This window comes from Tachypleus tridentatus, chromosome 1, assembly GCF_004210375.1.
Source record: "Tachypleus tridentatus isolate NWPU-2018 chromosome 1, ASM421037v1, whole genome shotgun sequence".
NCBI classification, from domain to species: Eukaryota; Metazoa; Arthropoda; class Merostomata; order Xiphosura; family Limulidae; genus Tachypleus; species Tachypleus tridentatus.
Window position 1 is genome coordinate 139453792 of NC_134825.1, and position 13794 is coordinate 139467585.

At 28.8% G+C, this 13794-nt stretch overlaps 1 protein-coding gene across 4 annotated transcripts in view; it reads left to right on the forward strand.

The window, feature by feature from the left end:
* LOC143225492 (FH1/FH2 domain-containing protein 3-like) overlaps positions 1-13794 on the forward strand; it is a 120389-nt gene that overhangs the window by 68818 nt on the left and 37777 nt on the right. For all 4 annotated transcript variants that reach the window (XM_076455015.1, XM_076455025.1, XM_076454995.1 and 1 more), the window contains 5 exons: positions 356-450; positions 2999-3110; positions 6064-6158; positions 10603-10746; positions 11392-11459. In XM_076455015.1, the coding sequence (XP_076311130.1) occupies positions 370-450; positions 2999-3110; positions 6064-6158; positions 10603-10746; positions 11392-11459 (500 nt within the window). In that variant the 5' untranslated portion in view covers positions 356-369. The remainder of the gene's footprint in view (positions 1-355; positions 451-2998; positions 3111-6063; positions 6159-10602; positions 10747-11391; positions 11460-13794) is intronic.

The following is a 13794-nucleotide window of genomic DNA, read 5'->3' on the forward strand; positions in this document are numbered from 1 at the left end:
GCCTCCTCTTTATTCTATTTATTAACTTTAACTGATTTTTCATAAAAGAAACGTAGGTGACAAGTGTCTTCGTGAATCCATGAAAAACAGTAGTCATTTTAGCTCATTAGGTAGTATGCATTTTTAGTGAGCTTTGTAATATCCCACTACCAGATCCCAGGCCCCAGAACAGCTGCCTCCCCCCCCCATCCTTGTCAGCCCTAGCAGTAGGCACGTAATCTAACATATGAAAGAAGCTGTTATTTAAATGCATGCACCTAAATACATTTATTCTGTAGTTTTCTATTGTAACAGTGAAGCATTTCTCTTAAAGTTTTGTATAATTATAAACCGTTTTTCTTATTACCTTCTATAGCTTTAGGCCAGGTGATGCTATATGTGGATGGTATGAATGGGGTTATTGAACACATTGAAACAATACAATGGCTGTATTCACTCATCAGTTGCAAAGTAAGAAAATGTTCCATTTTACAATTGACTTAATCTCATTTCCCTTAATGTTTAATAGAAATTGTTCTACATTATATAATGAGTTTTTCAGTAACTAAATTGTTCTACATTATATAATGAGTTTTTCAGTAACTAAATATTCTACATTTTATAATGAGTTTTTCAGTAACTAAATTGTTCTACATTATTTTATGAGTTTTTCAGTAACTAAATATTCTACATTATTTTATGAGTTTTTCAGTAACTAAATATTCTACATTATATAATGAGTTTTTCAGTAACTAAATTGTTTTACATTATATAATGAGTTTTTCAGTAACTAAATTGTTCTACATTATATAATGAGTTTTTCAGTAACTAAATTGTTTTACATTATATAATGAGTTTTTCAGTAACTAAATATTCTACATTATATAATGAGTTTTTCAGTAACTAAATTGTTCTGCATTATATAATGAGTTTTTCAGTAACTAAATTGTTCTACATTATATAATGAGTTTTTCAGTAACTAAATTGTTCTACATTATATAATGAGTTTTTCAGTAAATAAATTGTTCTACATTATATAATGAGTTTTTCAGTAAATAAATTGTTCTACATTGTATAATGAGTTTTTCAGTAAATAAATTGTAGAAGTTTTATTTACATTATACTTATTTGCCCAGATCAAAGTATCTAAGGAAAATTTGAAAATAACCAAAAAGTATTGCACATGATTTATTAAGCGTGATTTCTTTCTTTTCGTGTTGTGTGCCATGCTGTTTCATGTTGTCATTCATCATGCCTAATATTCAATGTTTAGAATAGTCACTAGCTTTGTGTGATATTATGTAGTAAGAGTTGAAATAAACTTACAGTAGTTTGACAATCTCATAACAAAATACTAGTTTTAATGCCCCATAGAGGTAGTTAAAGTCTGTGGATAACATTGTACATCTATAATGTGACTGACAGATAGAAATAGCTATTGGTCCAAAAAGCTACACTAAAATTGAAAGTGTGTAGAAATCTTTTGACAGTGGCATGTAAAAGAAAGAGAAAAGTTAATAAATGTAATGAGAGATGGAAGAATAGTGTCAAAACGTAGGACAGGTTTTGAAAGTTCAAAACAAAAAATCCAATCAGAGGTTGGTATGCCTAGAATTTCATTTCCACAAAAATGCATTCTGCTCTTTGGAGTAATGGAGTGATTGTCAAATTCCACTATACAGTTAGACAAGAGTAGCCTAAGAGTTTGGTGGTGTGTCCTGTTCACTACATGCATTTCTTGTAACCTGTTAGTTCAAAGCATTAAGGATGTCTATGTGTAGATGGTTCTTCTGTTATAAAATCTAAACAAATGAACCAATCAGAGGTTTTTGAATAAAATAAGTATCTGGAAGACATTGTGGAAGTGAAGACTATCATTGTAGAAAATGTTTTTACAAGGAGTAGAACATAATGCTGAATAAGTTTTATAATTTCAGTATTTGTTTTGCTTGTTACTGTGCCACTAAAATATACTCTGAATACAAAAGTTCTAAAAATTGTAGGAAATAAAACCCACAAGTGTTAAATTTAGATATTTTTAGAATCAATAGTTTTTTGCAGGTTTGTTGAGGTAACTGTTTATTAATCATACGTTGTGTGATTCAGTAGTTATAGATTGGTGTCACGTTACTAGAAGCTTCTAAGTCGTCTTGTTTTAATGTAGTATTATTGTATCATAATATCCAGTAGTGTGTGGAACATTCTAAGATATGCTTGGAAAATTTATTTTATGAGCTAGATTTAGACTGTTTGATCATAAATTTAGCCATAAAGAATGTATAGTGGCAATTTTTAAAGTGAAGCAATGTCTAAAAAATGATCAACTATTTGAAATTGGTGAGGGTGTTTTCAATTAGTTGTGTATTACTGTTTTTATTACTCTAAATATATAAGTTTTGTTTGTTTATTTATAGCTACACATTGGACTGTGTTGTTCCAACCACAAGTATTAAAATCCAGTTTTTATTGTTATAAGTCTGTAGACTTATCACTGTGTCACTAATAATAACTGATGTAACTAATTATATTGATTAATTGAGTTAATTACTTAGATCTATTATAAATGCTATTCAGCTAAATTATTATACATATTTCAGAGCATATTTTCAACACAGCTTACAGATTTAATGAAAATACTTACTCTGTTTTGAGAACAGGTCTCTTCAATAACAAACTTCTAAATGTACACTTCATCTAATTCATTGATATCTTAAGTTTTTCACAGTTACATTAATGCCCCATGAAATAATCTTAATACTGTCACTATGATATCTCATTATTATTTTTTAATTAATTGAAGATTTATGTTAGATTCAAATACTTTTGAATCTAAACAATGATTTAGTTGCATTCAGTATTAAATGTTTTTTTTTAATTATATCTAGTAAGGTTATTAAAATAGTTTAATTTACTGTCACCTGATAAAGGTAACTATAATAAACATAAATTTATACTTAGAACTTCTTATGTACTACATCCAAATGTGTTTTTCTAAAAGAATATGTAATTCTTTCTTCAGTATCGATTAGTCGTCAAGACAGCTTTGAAGTTATTACTGGTTTTTATTGAGTATACAGAATCAAACAGTCAGCTTCTTTTGAATGCTGTTGCTACAGTGGATACGGAAAAAAGTGAGAACATGTTACTTTGAAAAATAAATCTTATATAATAAGTCCTAGTATGAGGTCTTAAGTAAATGCATTGTGTAGAATATTTGTATTATGCTGATCAACCAGCTAGTATTCATTGGAAGAGCTGTATAAACAAGTATATTCCTCAATTATTAATGACAAAGTTCTTAAATTATGCACACAGATGTATTGTGATTGTAGTAAATACTATTTCTCTTTGCAAATTAAATATTTGTTAGCTTGCATATACAAAAATTATTCTAATGAAACTTAATAATATGCCATTAATATTCCTGGTATTGGATCTGTACTCTCTTTCAAAAAGTAAACTTCACATTACAATGTAACAAATAAAAAGTGACTTGTCTCATTCCACTTAATATTTCCCTACTGTATGCGACAGAAGGGCACAGGTAACTGAGTTTAATTACTAAAACTATTGAAGTTTTAAATATGATATATTTACAAAAAAAAAAAAAAAAAAAATGTGTTCATTGTATATTGAAACTGGTTTGCTTTCTACCAAAGGTGCTCTCTCAGAAACCATAGAAACATTAACATTTCTGTTTAGTTGTTCTGTTGAACATCTTTGGTTGTAAAATCAGCAGGTTAAATTAAATCACTATTATAACAATATTCACTAATTATCCATTCAATTATATACAATTTCTGTTCCTCCATGATATCAAAACTACATGTGTGTTTCTAAAAAATATATCATAGCATTGTTTTTCACATTAATGTTAATTATACATAAATTTCACTCATTTTACTCCTTGTGATGTTCTTCTAATATTTCAGTGTAGATACAGTAACTTATCAGAATTAATATTTGATGCACAGGTAAAGTGATAAAATGTTATGGACCAAAAGAGAAAACTGCATACATTAGTGATTGTGCCCCCTGCTAGTACAGTGGTATGTCTTCGGATTTACAACGCTAAAATCAGGGGTTCGATTCCCCTCGGTGAGCTGAGTAGATAGCCCTATGTAGCTTTGCTGTAAGAAACACAAACAAACGATTAGTGATTGAATATCTGTCAACTAGTTCATAAAATGCTATGAAGCTTTCTGCACTAATAAGCTGTAGTTGTTTGATCAGTTTTAATAATAGTTTTACAATGTTTTAAAACCACTGAAAACTTGAACCTTAACAGTACATATCTCATGTTTATCCTTGACTGTATTTATAATTCCTTGGTAAACACAGTAGCCCTATTAATTAACCAGTTTGATAATTAACTGGTCTGTTGAAAGTTAGGAGAATTATTGTGACCTATCACTTCATAATTTAGCAAGAAGTCATTGTATATAATAACTGTCAATGTTACTCCTTTTTAATAATGATATAAAACAAATTAGGTATTGAAAAAGTACATAGAAATATACAATATGATTCACGAAAGTTTTATTTTAAGAACTAGTCTGTTATGACTTGTTATGCCATAATGAATTCATTTTGTAAGTAGAACTAAGAAATTACCATATAAGTTGACAATGTCTATTTCTGTGTTTGTTGTGTTTGAATTATAGGCATGTTACTGTTTAATATTAAAAGGGTTAACATCATTTATTTAATATTTTATCTTTTTGAGATACTGAAAATTATTGAAGTGATAGAATTAAACTTAAAATTATGATCAACAAAATGTAAATAAAAAGCAAGTGTTACGAATAGTTCATACATTTATGCAAATATCTAACTCTTTCTACTATAACATATACTTCATATTTATAGTTCTTTTTGAAACCTCTCTAGAATCATAATTCATAATGTAATAAATCCAGTCAAGATCATGTAAAAATTTAGTCATAAGTATTGTTTTTTTCTAGTGGAACTTGGCAAGGAATCTATCAACTTTTTGTGAGGTAGTTTTATCATGTTATTTTTTACCTTATGTGTGTTGATCTGATATACAACTATTACATGGAGTAAACACGTTCCAGATTTTCATATTATACATTTGTGGTTGCTCATATATAGAAAGTAGGTAAATTGAAATTATAGTTTTAGGGTTTTCACATCCATTTTGGAAGGGTCAGGACTTGTGTGAAGTCTCATGTATTCTTTCTTAAACATCCATCATAGTAATAATACATTTTTAATTAACTGCTAGTAAAGTTTATTTACACCACTGTTAATTTCAACATATTTTTCCTTCATTTATCTTGTTTTATTTAATTAGAGTTTAATGTGTATTTCAATTTAACAACAATAAATGCATTAGTTCACCACTTTGATGATCAACTGTCTTTTATTCTATTCATCTGTTATTTCTTTTCATTCTGCCTATAACAAATCACTATGCCTCTCTTTCTATTTACTAGGTTCACAAATCTCCAATTTTTGCAAAAATGAGATAGCTTTCTGCTAAATTAATTCTTCCTTAGAATACCACACACATAAAGCAATATTAATATTTATTCTTATCACACACATAAAGCAGTATTAATATTTATTCTTACCACACACTTAGAGCAATATTAACATTTTCAAATGCTACAAATCAAATAAACACAACATAACCATAGAAAACACCCAAATACTAAATAAAGAAACAAACATAAACAAACGCAAAATTAAAGAAGCTTTGCTTATACAACAACTCAAGCCCAAAATAAACCAATACAAAGGAACACCTTTATACCTATATTAATAAATATAATCCAACATCTAAGCATGCCCTCTACATTCCTATACTCAGTTACACAACCCCCTTTAGACATGTGGTCAGCTATCGGTCAGTTACCTCTTTCTTTCTTTGTGAATCTGACAATGACCGAAGAAGGTCGAAACGTTGTTTGCTCCTCTGCATAAAAAAAATTTTCTCAACTCAAACCAGCTGTTTTACATATATAGTATTAAGATTTTTTTCTTATCAAAGTCTTTGTTTTAAAATAATTATTTTTTGTTCCCACTAAAAGCTAATAACATTTTTTTTTAATATCCTAGATGGCATGCCTTGGTCTAACATAATGAATCTTTTAAATGAAAGAGATTCAGCTGACATGGAGCTCTTAGTCTATGCTATGACATTAATTAACAAGGTAAGGAAATGTTCCTTGTTTCTCTGCAGGAAAATTGGTAATTCTTATACATTAGAGTGGCCAGATTTACAAACCAAAAGACAGAGACAGCATAACAATAGTAATGAAGTCATACTTCTCAAGTTTCATCAAGATAACATTTCACTAAAGAGTAACACAAATGTTTAAATGAAAAAACATAAAACCTGGACACCTGGTCATCTTACCTTATGTCTACGTTCAACCAAGTAAAAGTTTGTTTTCTATACCTAATGAAAGTCATATTTTTTTATTTTTCCAATATACTGATAGTGTGTAAGGCAATATATCTCAAATGAAAAACCAACTCAGTTATCAACTGTTAATTTCATATGAGTTTAAGTAGATTCTAACAATATAATTCCTACATTATTTGGGATTACTAAAATGGATGTGACTTAGAATAAATGCTATATATTTGTATAGCATATCTGAATATTGTAAGAATTAAAGTTAGGGGAATTTTTGCTTCTAATTGGTAATCCTCTTGGTACTAAGTTTTAATAGCATTGTTGTAAGAATAAAATGAAGAACAATACTTTAAGATTATCAACATTGATTATAACAAAAATGAATGCAGATAAGTGTTCTAGAATTATATAGATGTCATCTTCAGTATCCAACGTGAAGGTAGGTTCTGTAGATTTCTGAAATGTTTATCTGTATCCCTTTATGTTATTAATAAATGATATTATTTATTTTAATTATTGTTATTTTTTTATTGTCAAACTTTGTTTTCTTTCCAGTACATCAGTTGTCATAACAGTTTGTTGTTTTGTAGGTTTATTTGGATTATTTGTTTAAAATAGTGCAAATTCCATACAGTCCACTTGATTTTTTTGTTTCTTAATTCCACTATAACGTCTTTGATTATTTTAACTAAAACTCACTTATAGGTCTAAATTTATAATAGACCCTATCACAACAGTTTCACCTACCTGATTATTTTCTCATGTATATAGTGTTTTTTGTATCTGTCTCACTATGGATATTCATTCTCAATATTCATTAAACTAACTGACAGTAACAGACAAAATAAAAAACAAACTAATTCAATAATTATTTACTGTAACTTGTCACTCATCAGTTCTAGCCTAATTTCATTTCATATACCTCAGAATATTTCTTAATATTTCAAGAAGGTTCTAGTAATTAAGCCGTACTTCATTAAAACTGCCTTTCATTAAATATCAATACAAACGTCTAAATAACAAAATACATAACGTATAGTAGTATTAAGTTGTCATTTAGTAAATAATTGAAAGTGATGGTTTCAAAGTACATTTTGGATGTGGCTCATTTAGTTATTTGGACAGCTGAAATATTAGTTTGTGTCATTATATACCTTTGGATGAGAATATTTTAAAAATTGTGGTTCTTTCTAAGTATCTACTTTCTACTGATCAACCTTGTGAATTCTATAGATATCTTGAAACTTTGTATGAAACTGTACATTCATTTAACTGAAAAGTCATCTACACCAGTAAGAGATAATATATTTTCTGGACTAATGAAGAGGTTTGTAAGAGAGCATGATTGTACTGTAAACAGTAGAAGGGTGAATTAAAATTCATAAATAAAACAGAAATTATGGTTGAAGACTTCAGTTGTTTTTTTTGTTGTTGTTTTTTCTCCATACTTAGTGCAATGTCCAAATTATACATTTATATTATTTTAAGCATATCTTTTTTAAATTCAAAGTGAAAGAATTTATAATTAGAGTTTATTATCTTTTATTATGTTTTTAATTCATACATATAAATTATCCAACCCAACTATATCTCTTTAAAAAACTATCTTATACAGTAATTCACTTTAGATGTCTATAAACAAAATGTTAAATACTCAACTTTCAGATATGTTACCTGTACCTAAGAATATTTTTTCTAACTTTTTTATACATGTAAATATACAAACAATTATAAAGAGTTTCTAGACACAGAAACATCATAACCTTCTTTTATGTTCTCAAATAGAACATTATCAAATGTTTAGAGAACTATGGAAAAAATTACATTTGGGCATTATTAAAAAAACTGAAGGATAATTAAATTTAAGAAACAAAACTTCTGTTGGAAGTAAATGATTTATATATCAGATATGAAATACAGTGTGAACTAATATAGTGATGTAAAGAGTACTTTGTGTTTGTTATCATTGGCTAACTTGATATTTGTGTTTGTTATTATTGGCTAACATAGTACTTCTGTTTATTTATCATTATGTGGTCATCAGCATGTTATTTGATAATAATTATTATTGCTTTAAGATAGTATTAAATTCAAGTAAGGAAATGAAGAAGACCAATTCCTTTATTTCATAAGGCTTGTTAAACCTATTTATTACTTTCTGCAAATGCATATTAAATCATGAATTATAATAACTTGTTTGTGTAATCAACAAATGTACTGTGCTAATGAAATCAATAACTTGCGAGCAAAAACAATGAAATATAGATATTTTTAAGATTGTAAAAAATCAAATGTAATTGTAAAGTGAGCTTTTTACAAGTAAATAAAAGTATTGAGTTGATACAACACTTTCTAAATAACTTTTTCATCCTTTTTATTGCTTTAAATTTTTGTTGCTTATCACAGCTGCTATTTGGCTTTAAAATAAGTTTTTTCATGTAAATGTGCAAATTTTGAATATTTGTGTGTTTTAAATTGAAGGTTTAATAGACAGATGTGTTCATTGTATTGAATTCTATATGAAGTGTGTTATTAATGCTCGTAAAAATTTAGAAGTCGTTAATCTTAAAAAGAAAACAAAAACTTCATGATATGATAATGCTAATTTTTTTCCTCATTTTAGCTTTTCGTTGTCCTTTCATTTTATTGGTTCTAAGTTTGATTTTTACTCAGTAAGTCACTCAGAATTTATGTTTAGGGGAGACTGGGATATGTTGAAGAATGTTTATGTGTCTTGTCTAGTACTTAAAAATAATGTATTAGATAAATAATATTTAGGGGAGACTGGAACATGTTGAAGAATGTTCATGTGTCTTGTCTAGTACTTAAAAGTTATGTATTAGATAAATTATATTTAGGGAAGACTGGGACATGTTGAAGAATGTTTATGTGTCTTGTCTAGTATTTAAAAGTAATGTATTAGATAAGTAATTTATGGGAAATTTTTCAGTTGTTTTATATTATTTAAAATGGCTGTGTTACTTGCATAAAACTAAAGTTGATGTAAATGTTTCATGATGTGGAGCAGCTTGAAGGAAATAGGTGTCACAGTGACACCCACGTTCTTTCAAGAGAGGAAATCTGGTATTAAGTATTGGGGTATACATGTAAAGAAGATTAATGCAACTGTGGATCCAGAATGTATCAAAGTATGTATTACTAGTACAGGTAAGTTACCATTATAACAGGTGCATTTATTTGGGTCAACTAGCAAATTTATAATCATTGCAACTCTTTTTATTCTATCAGCTTGGCCAGACAAAACAATATCATCTTTACGAAATGGAGAAGAATCTTCCAACTTTCCAAGCATTTTATTGGATTGGCTGTGTAGAATTCAACCATATATGTATATCTGTCATTTTTAGAATCATATTTTGAGACCTCTCCTACTTTAATAAACTAGCAGAGCTCATTTGTCTCAGCTTAATAAGCAATTAGTCATCTACTCCAGGTTGTCTATCTCAATCAGTCTTGCTCCATCTTGCTCCTTCATCAGGTTATTAGAGTTGGAGTTTTCATTACTCTTGTTTTGCTTTGTGGGCTCTTCCTCATGTAGACTAGTTTCACATAATGTATTGAAGTAATAAAATAACGATTTACCTCTGTGACTGGTATGAGTATGGGGTACCTTGAATCTGGATCATTGCCCTACAAACACAATGTCTGTATGTGCCCATATTAGCTATGCTAATATGTTAAAATTCTGTATTGCTTCTGAAGCAAGTAAGCAGCAGTGGCAAAATCCTCATAAGTAATGGATATAAACCTGCTTCATAATACCATCTTGTTACAAGCTTACTTTAAAAATTACATATATTATGTGTGTATGAATGATACTATAAGCATATCAAAAAAACACAAATATTTTGTTCCAAAGTGACAAGATCCACTTTACACAATTCATGTATAGAAGCCCTCACTTTGAAAGTTTTGGTTCTGTTCTTTATCGTGTGACTTCCCTGATGTGCATTTAAAAGGTGTATTTAAGAGCCTTGGGCTCTTCTAATTGGATTAGATATGAACAATATATGTATGGTTGGTTATAAACATTTTACTCTTCCTCCTGGAATCATTTGCAGTTTTGTGTTATTAAATGTTTGAAATTACTTTATTGCTAAGTTAAATATAGTGTTTTTAAGCTAGAGATTTGTAGTTCATTTTGTTTGTATGAAAAAGTTATTTGTAAAGATGAGTTAATCAAGTATTTATACTTTCAATGTTCTGTTAAACAGACTTTGAATGGAATACCAGATCAAGACACATATTATGACATTGTGGATTCACTAGAAGAACAAGGAATGGAGAGAATGATACAATATTACATGTCTAAACAGGGAACTGACTTAGATCTGCTCCAGCAGTTCCAAATATATGAGGTAAGCTAATTTCAAATACTGGAAAAGAAAAAAAAAATGCATACATTTAGGATGTTTTTCTAACAGGTTTGACATGGCTTAGTAATTAACGTGTTGGAGTATGAATCTGAAGGACCTTAGTTCATGTCCTATTGCCACAAAATCTTGCTTCACATTTTATAGTTGTAGATACATACAAGAATAATGGTCAATTTTCACTATTAATTTAGAAAAGCCTAAGAATTAGGGATGACTAATGTGGATAGTCCTTATGTAGCTTTACATTATAAACCAAAACAAACAAACAAGCAGTTCTTCTCTTACAGAATTATACATGTGGCATACACATGTGCTAATTAAAACAAGTTTTAATTGTTTGTTTCTGGAGAAAAAAGTAGTCTGGTTTAGCTATTATAAATTCTAAATTTTTTATTTTTTTTAAATGACAGTTATGAATGTTTTTTGTATAGTATTATAACTTTTAATAGTATTTATGGTCATTCAAGTAAGTTTGTGTACGCTAAATATGTTACAAATTCCAATACTGTGAGAGCCTAACCTTATGAGGAAAATAACACAATTTTGGAATATACCAAAAGTTATTTCTTACACTGCAAATTCTACACTTACTTTATGTCTTGTAAGTTGATTACTTGTTTCACTTAGGCTGTTTTAAGACATGAAGATGGAGAATGTGATACTAAAGCTTTACCAGTTGATCATCAGTTATTCAGGTAGGTAACAAAACAGTAAGTTTTTATGAGAAACTTATATGTTATGGAAGAGAAACTCCTCTCTTCAAATTTGTAACAAAATTATACATATTAACCCTATACCACTTCGCTAACATGATTTTGTAAACTGTTCAGTTAATTCAGTTACTTAAGTCTAATTTCATTTGTGTTAAAATTGTAGATAAAAATGTTATCAGCAATTCTTTTAACATTGAACAAAAATGAGCAAAATTTCAAAAGACACCAAAAGCTAAGTTTTGGTATGAACTGAACTTAAGTTGTTCAGCATTCCCTTAAAACTGAGTTTTAAACAGCCTTGTACTGTTTCCTGAAGGATGTGTTTCTTATAAAGCAAATCTTAAATAACCATTAAAGGAAATAACTGTATTCAAAATGGGTTGTAAAATTTGATAATATTGTTTAATAAGGCAGTTATATAGCTGCTCTGTGTTATGAACATATATTATACTGACAATAACATTGCTAGAACAAAGATAAGACATCATTTGACTGTAGTATAGAATATTTCAACTGTATTTCACTCTCTCAAGTACTTGTGATTGTAAGTTAAGATGAAACTGATGAAGGTTAAGTATAACATCAACATAAAACTTTCAATCCAATCATTATTAGTTGTGGAAAAAATCAATTAGGTTATGAACATACAAATCTAAAAGGAATTTATGTAGCTCAGATATGAAAATATATTTATTTTATCGAGAAAATTAGGCTTAGCATTATAATTCTCTACTTGATGACTGTAGAGCTGTGTAGAATGCTGCATGACCATTCTGAACTGGATAAAAGTGTTCAAGTCCCACAAGCTGTCTGCAGCCAGAAGTGGAAAATTGATTGTCCTCTTGTCACATTTAGTAAAAACTGACAATATTAATCACTATTGTATATTACATCATGGAGAATACAGTAAAATTGTTCTTGAAGTTGACATTCCAGCTCCTAGTATGATATTTGGACATTAAAACTAAAATGTTATGGTACTGTTATATCAAATTCCATCTTTTGTTTTAGTATTTCTCCCACCTTCCATGCAACTATCTGGACTTCCCCAGTAATTATCTTTTCAATAGTTATAAAAATAAAATAATTAATACAGTGGTATTTTATAGCAAAACTCAACTTTGTTTATGTAACTTTTTTTTAAATTGTAAAATATTTGTGATTTCCTCAGATAATTTTTAGTAAGATTTTGTTATCACTAGTGTTATTATTTTACACTGTTTATGAAACAATTAGATTTTTATGATCAGTTACAGTAGGAAAATTTGTGCTTTTGATATTTTATAATAAAGATTCAGATGTATTTGACTAACTTAAAAATTATAAAAAAACTAGAAGAGAAATGTATGGTTAAAAAGAAATATAATAAGCACACTTATTCTTCTATAACTTGCCTTACTAATTATTCATAGCTATCCCTGTCATTGGGTTTTGATATTTTAAACTGTATCACTCATTTTAACTGAAAACAATTAAAAATACACAATGAAGGAAGAGTTATATTTCTTTCTTATGTTTATTTATTTATTGTTTAATGTAATATGGCATTTAATAAGAACAAGGGACTGTTGGTCTATCTAGGTTGTCCCATCCATCAAACTAAATTATAATTCAAATACTTGAAAATATTCCCTTAAACTCCCTTAAATTTATGCTTCAAACACATCTGAAGGCAATTTATTCTATAGGTCAACAACTAACCTTTATTTTCTCAAGAGAAACCAAAATCAGACATTGTAACCTGTTCTTTTATGATAATCATTCCTAGTAGCCATCATCTGAACCATCTTTAACAATTCAGTATTCTTCCTAAGGTAAGAAGCCTGAAAATGTAGCCTTAACCAGTAAACGAAACAATAAAAACACGAAAGTATAGCCTAATCAGTGACCTATACAAAAAAACATGAAAGTGTAGTCTAACCAGTGACCTATACAATAAAATCATAACCTCTTTAGATCTAGATCTTTTTTTCTTTTACTAAAAGTGGCCCGACATGGTCAAGCATGTTAAGGCGTGCGAGTTGTAATATGAGGGTCGTGAGGGTTCGCATCCCCGTCGCGCCAAACATGCTCACCCTTTCAGCCATGGGGGCATTATAACGTGACAGTCAATCCCACTATTTGTGGAGTTGGAGGTGGGTGGTGATGACTAGCTGCCTTCCATCTAGTCTTACACTGCTAAATTAGGGACGGCTAGCACAGATAGCCCTCGAGTAGCTTTGTGCGAAATTCAAAAACAATTTTACTAGAACTATGATATTAAAAATTGACAAGGCCTTACTTCCTTATTGTAAATGTAAAGTCTCAACTTTCCATG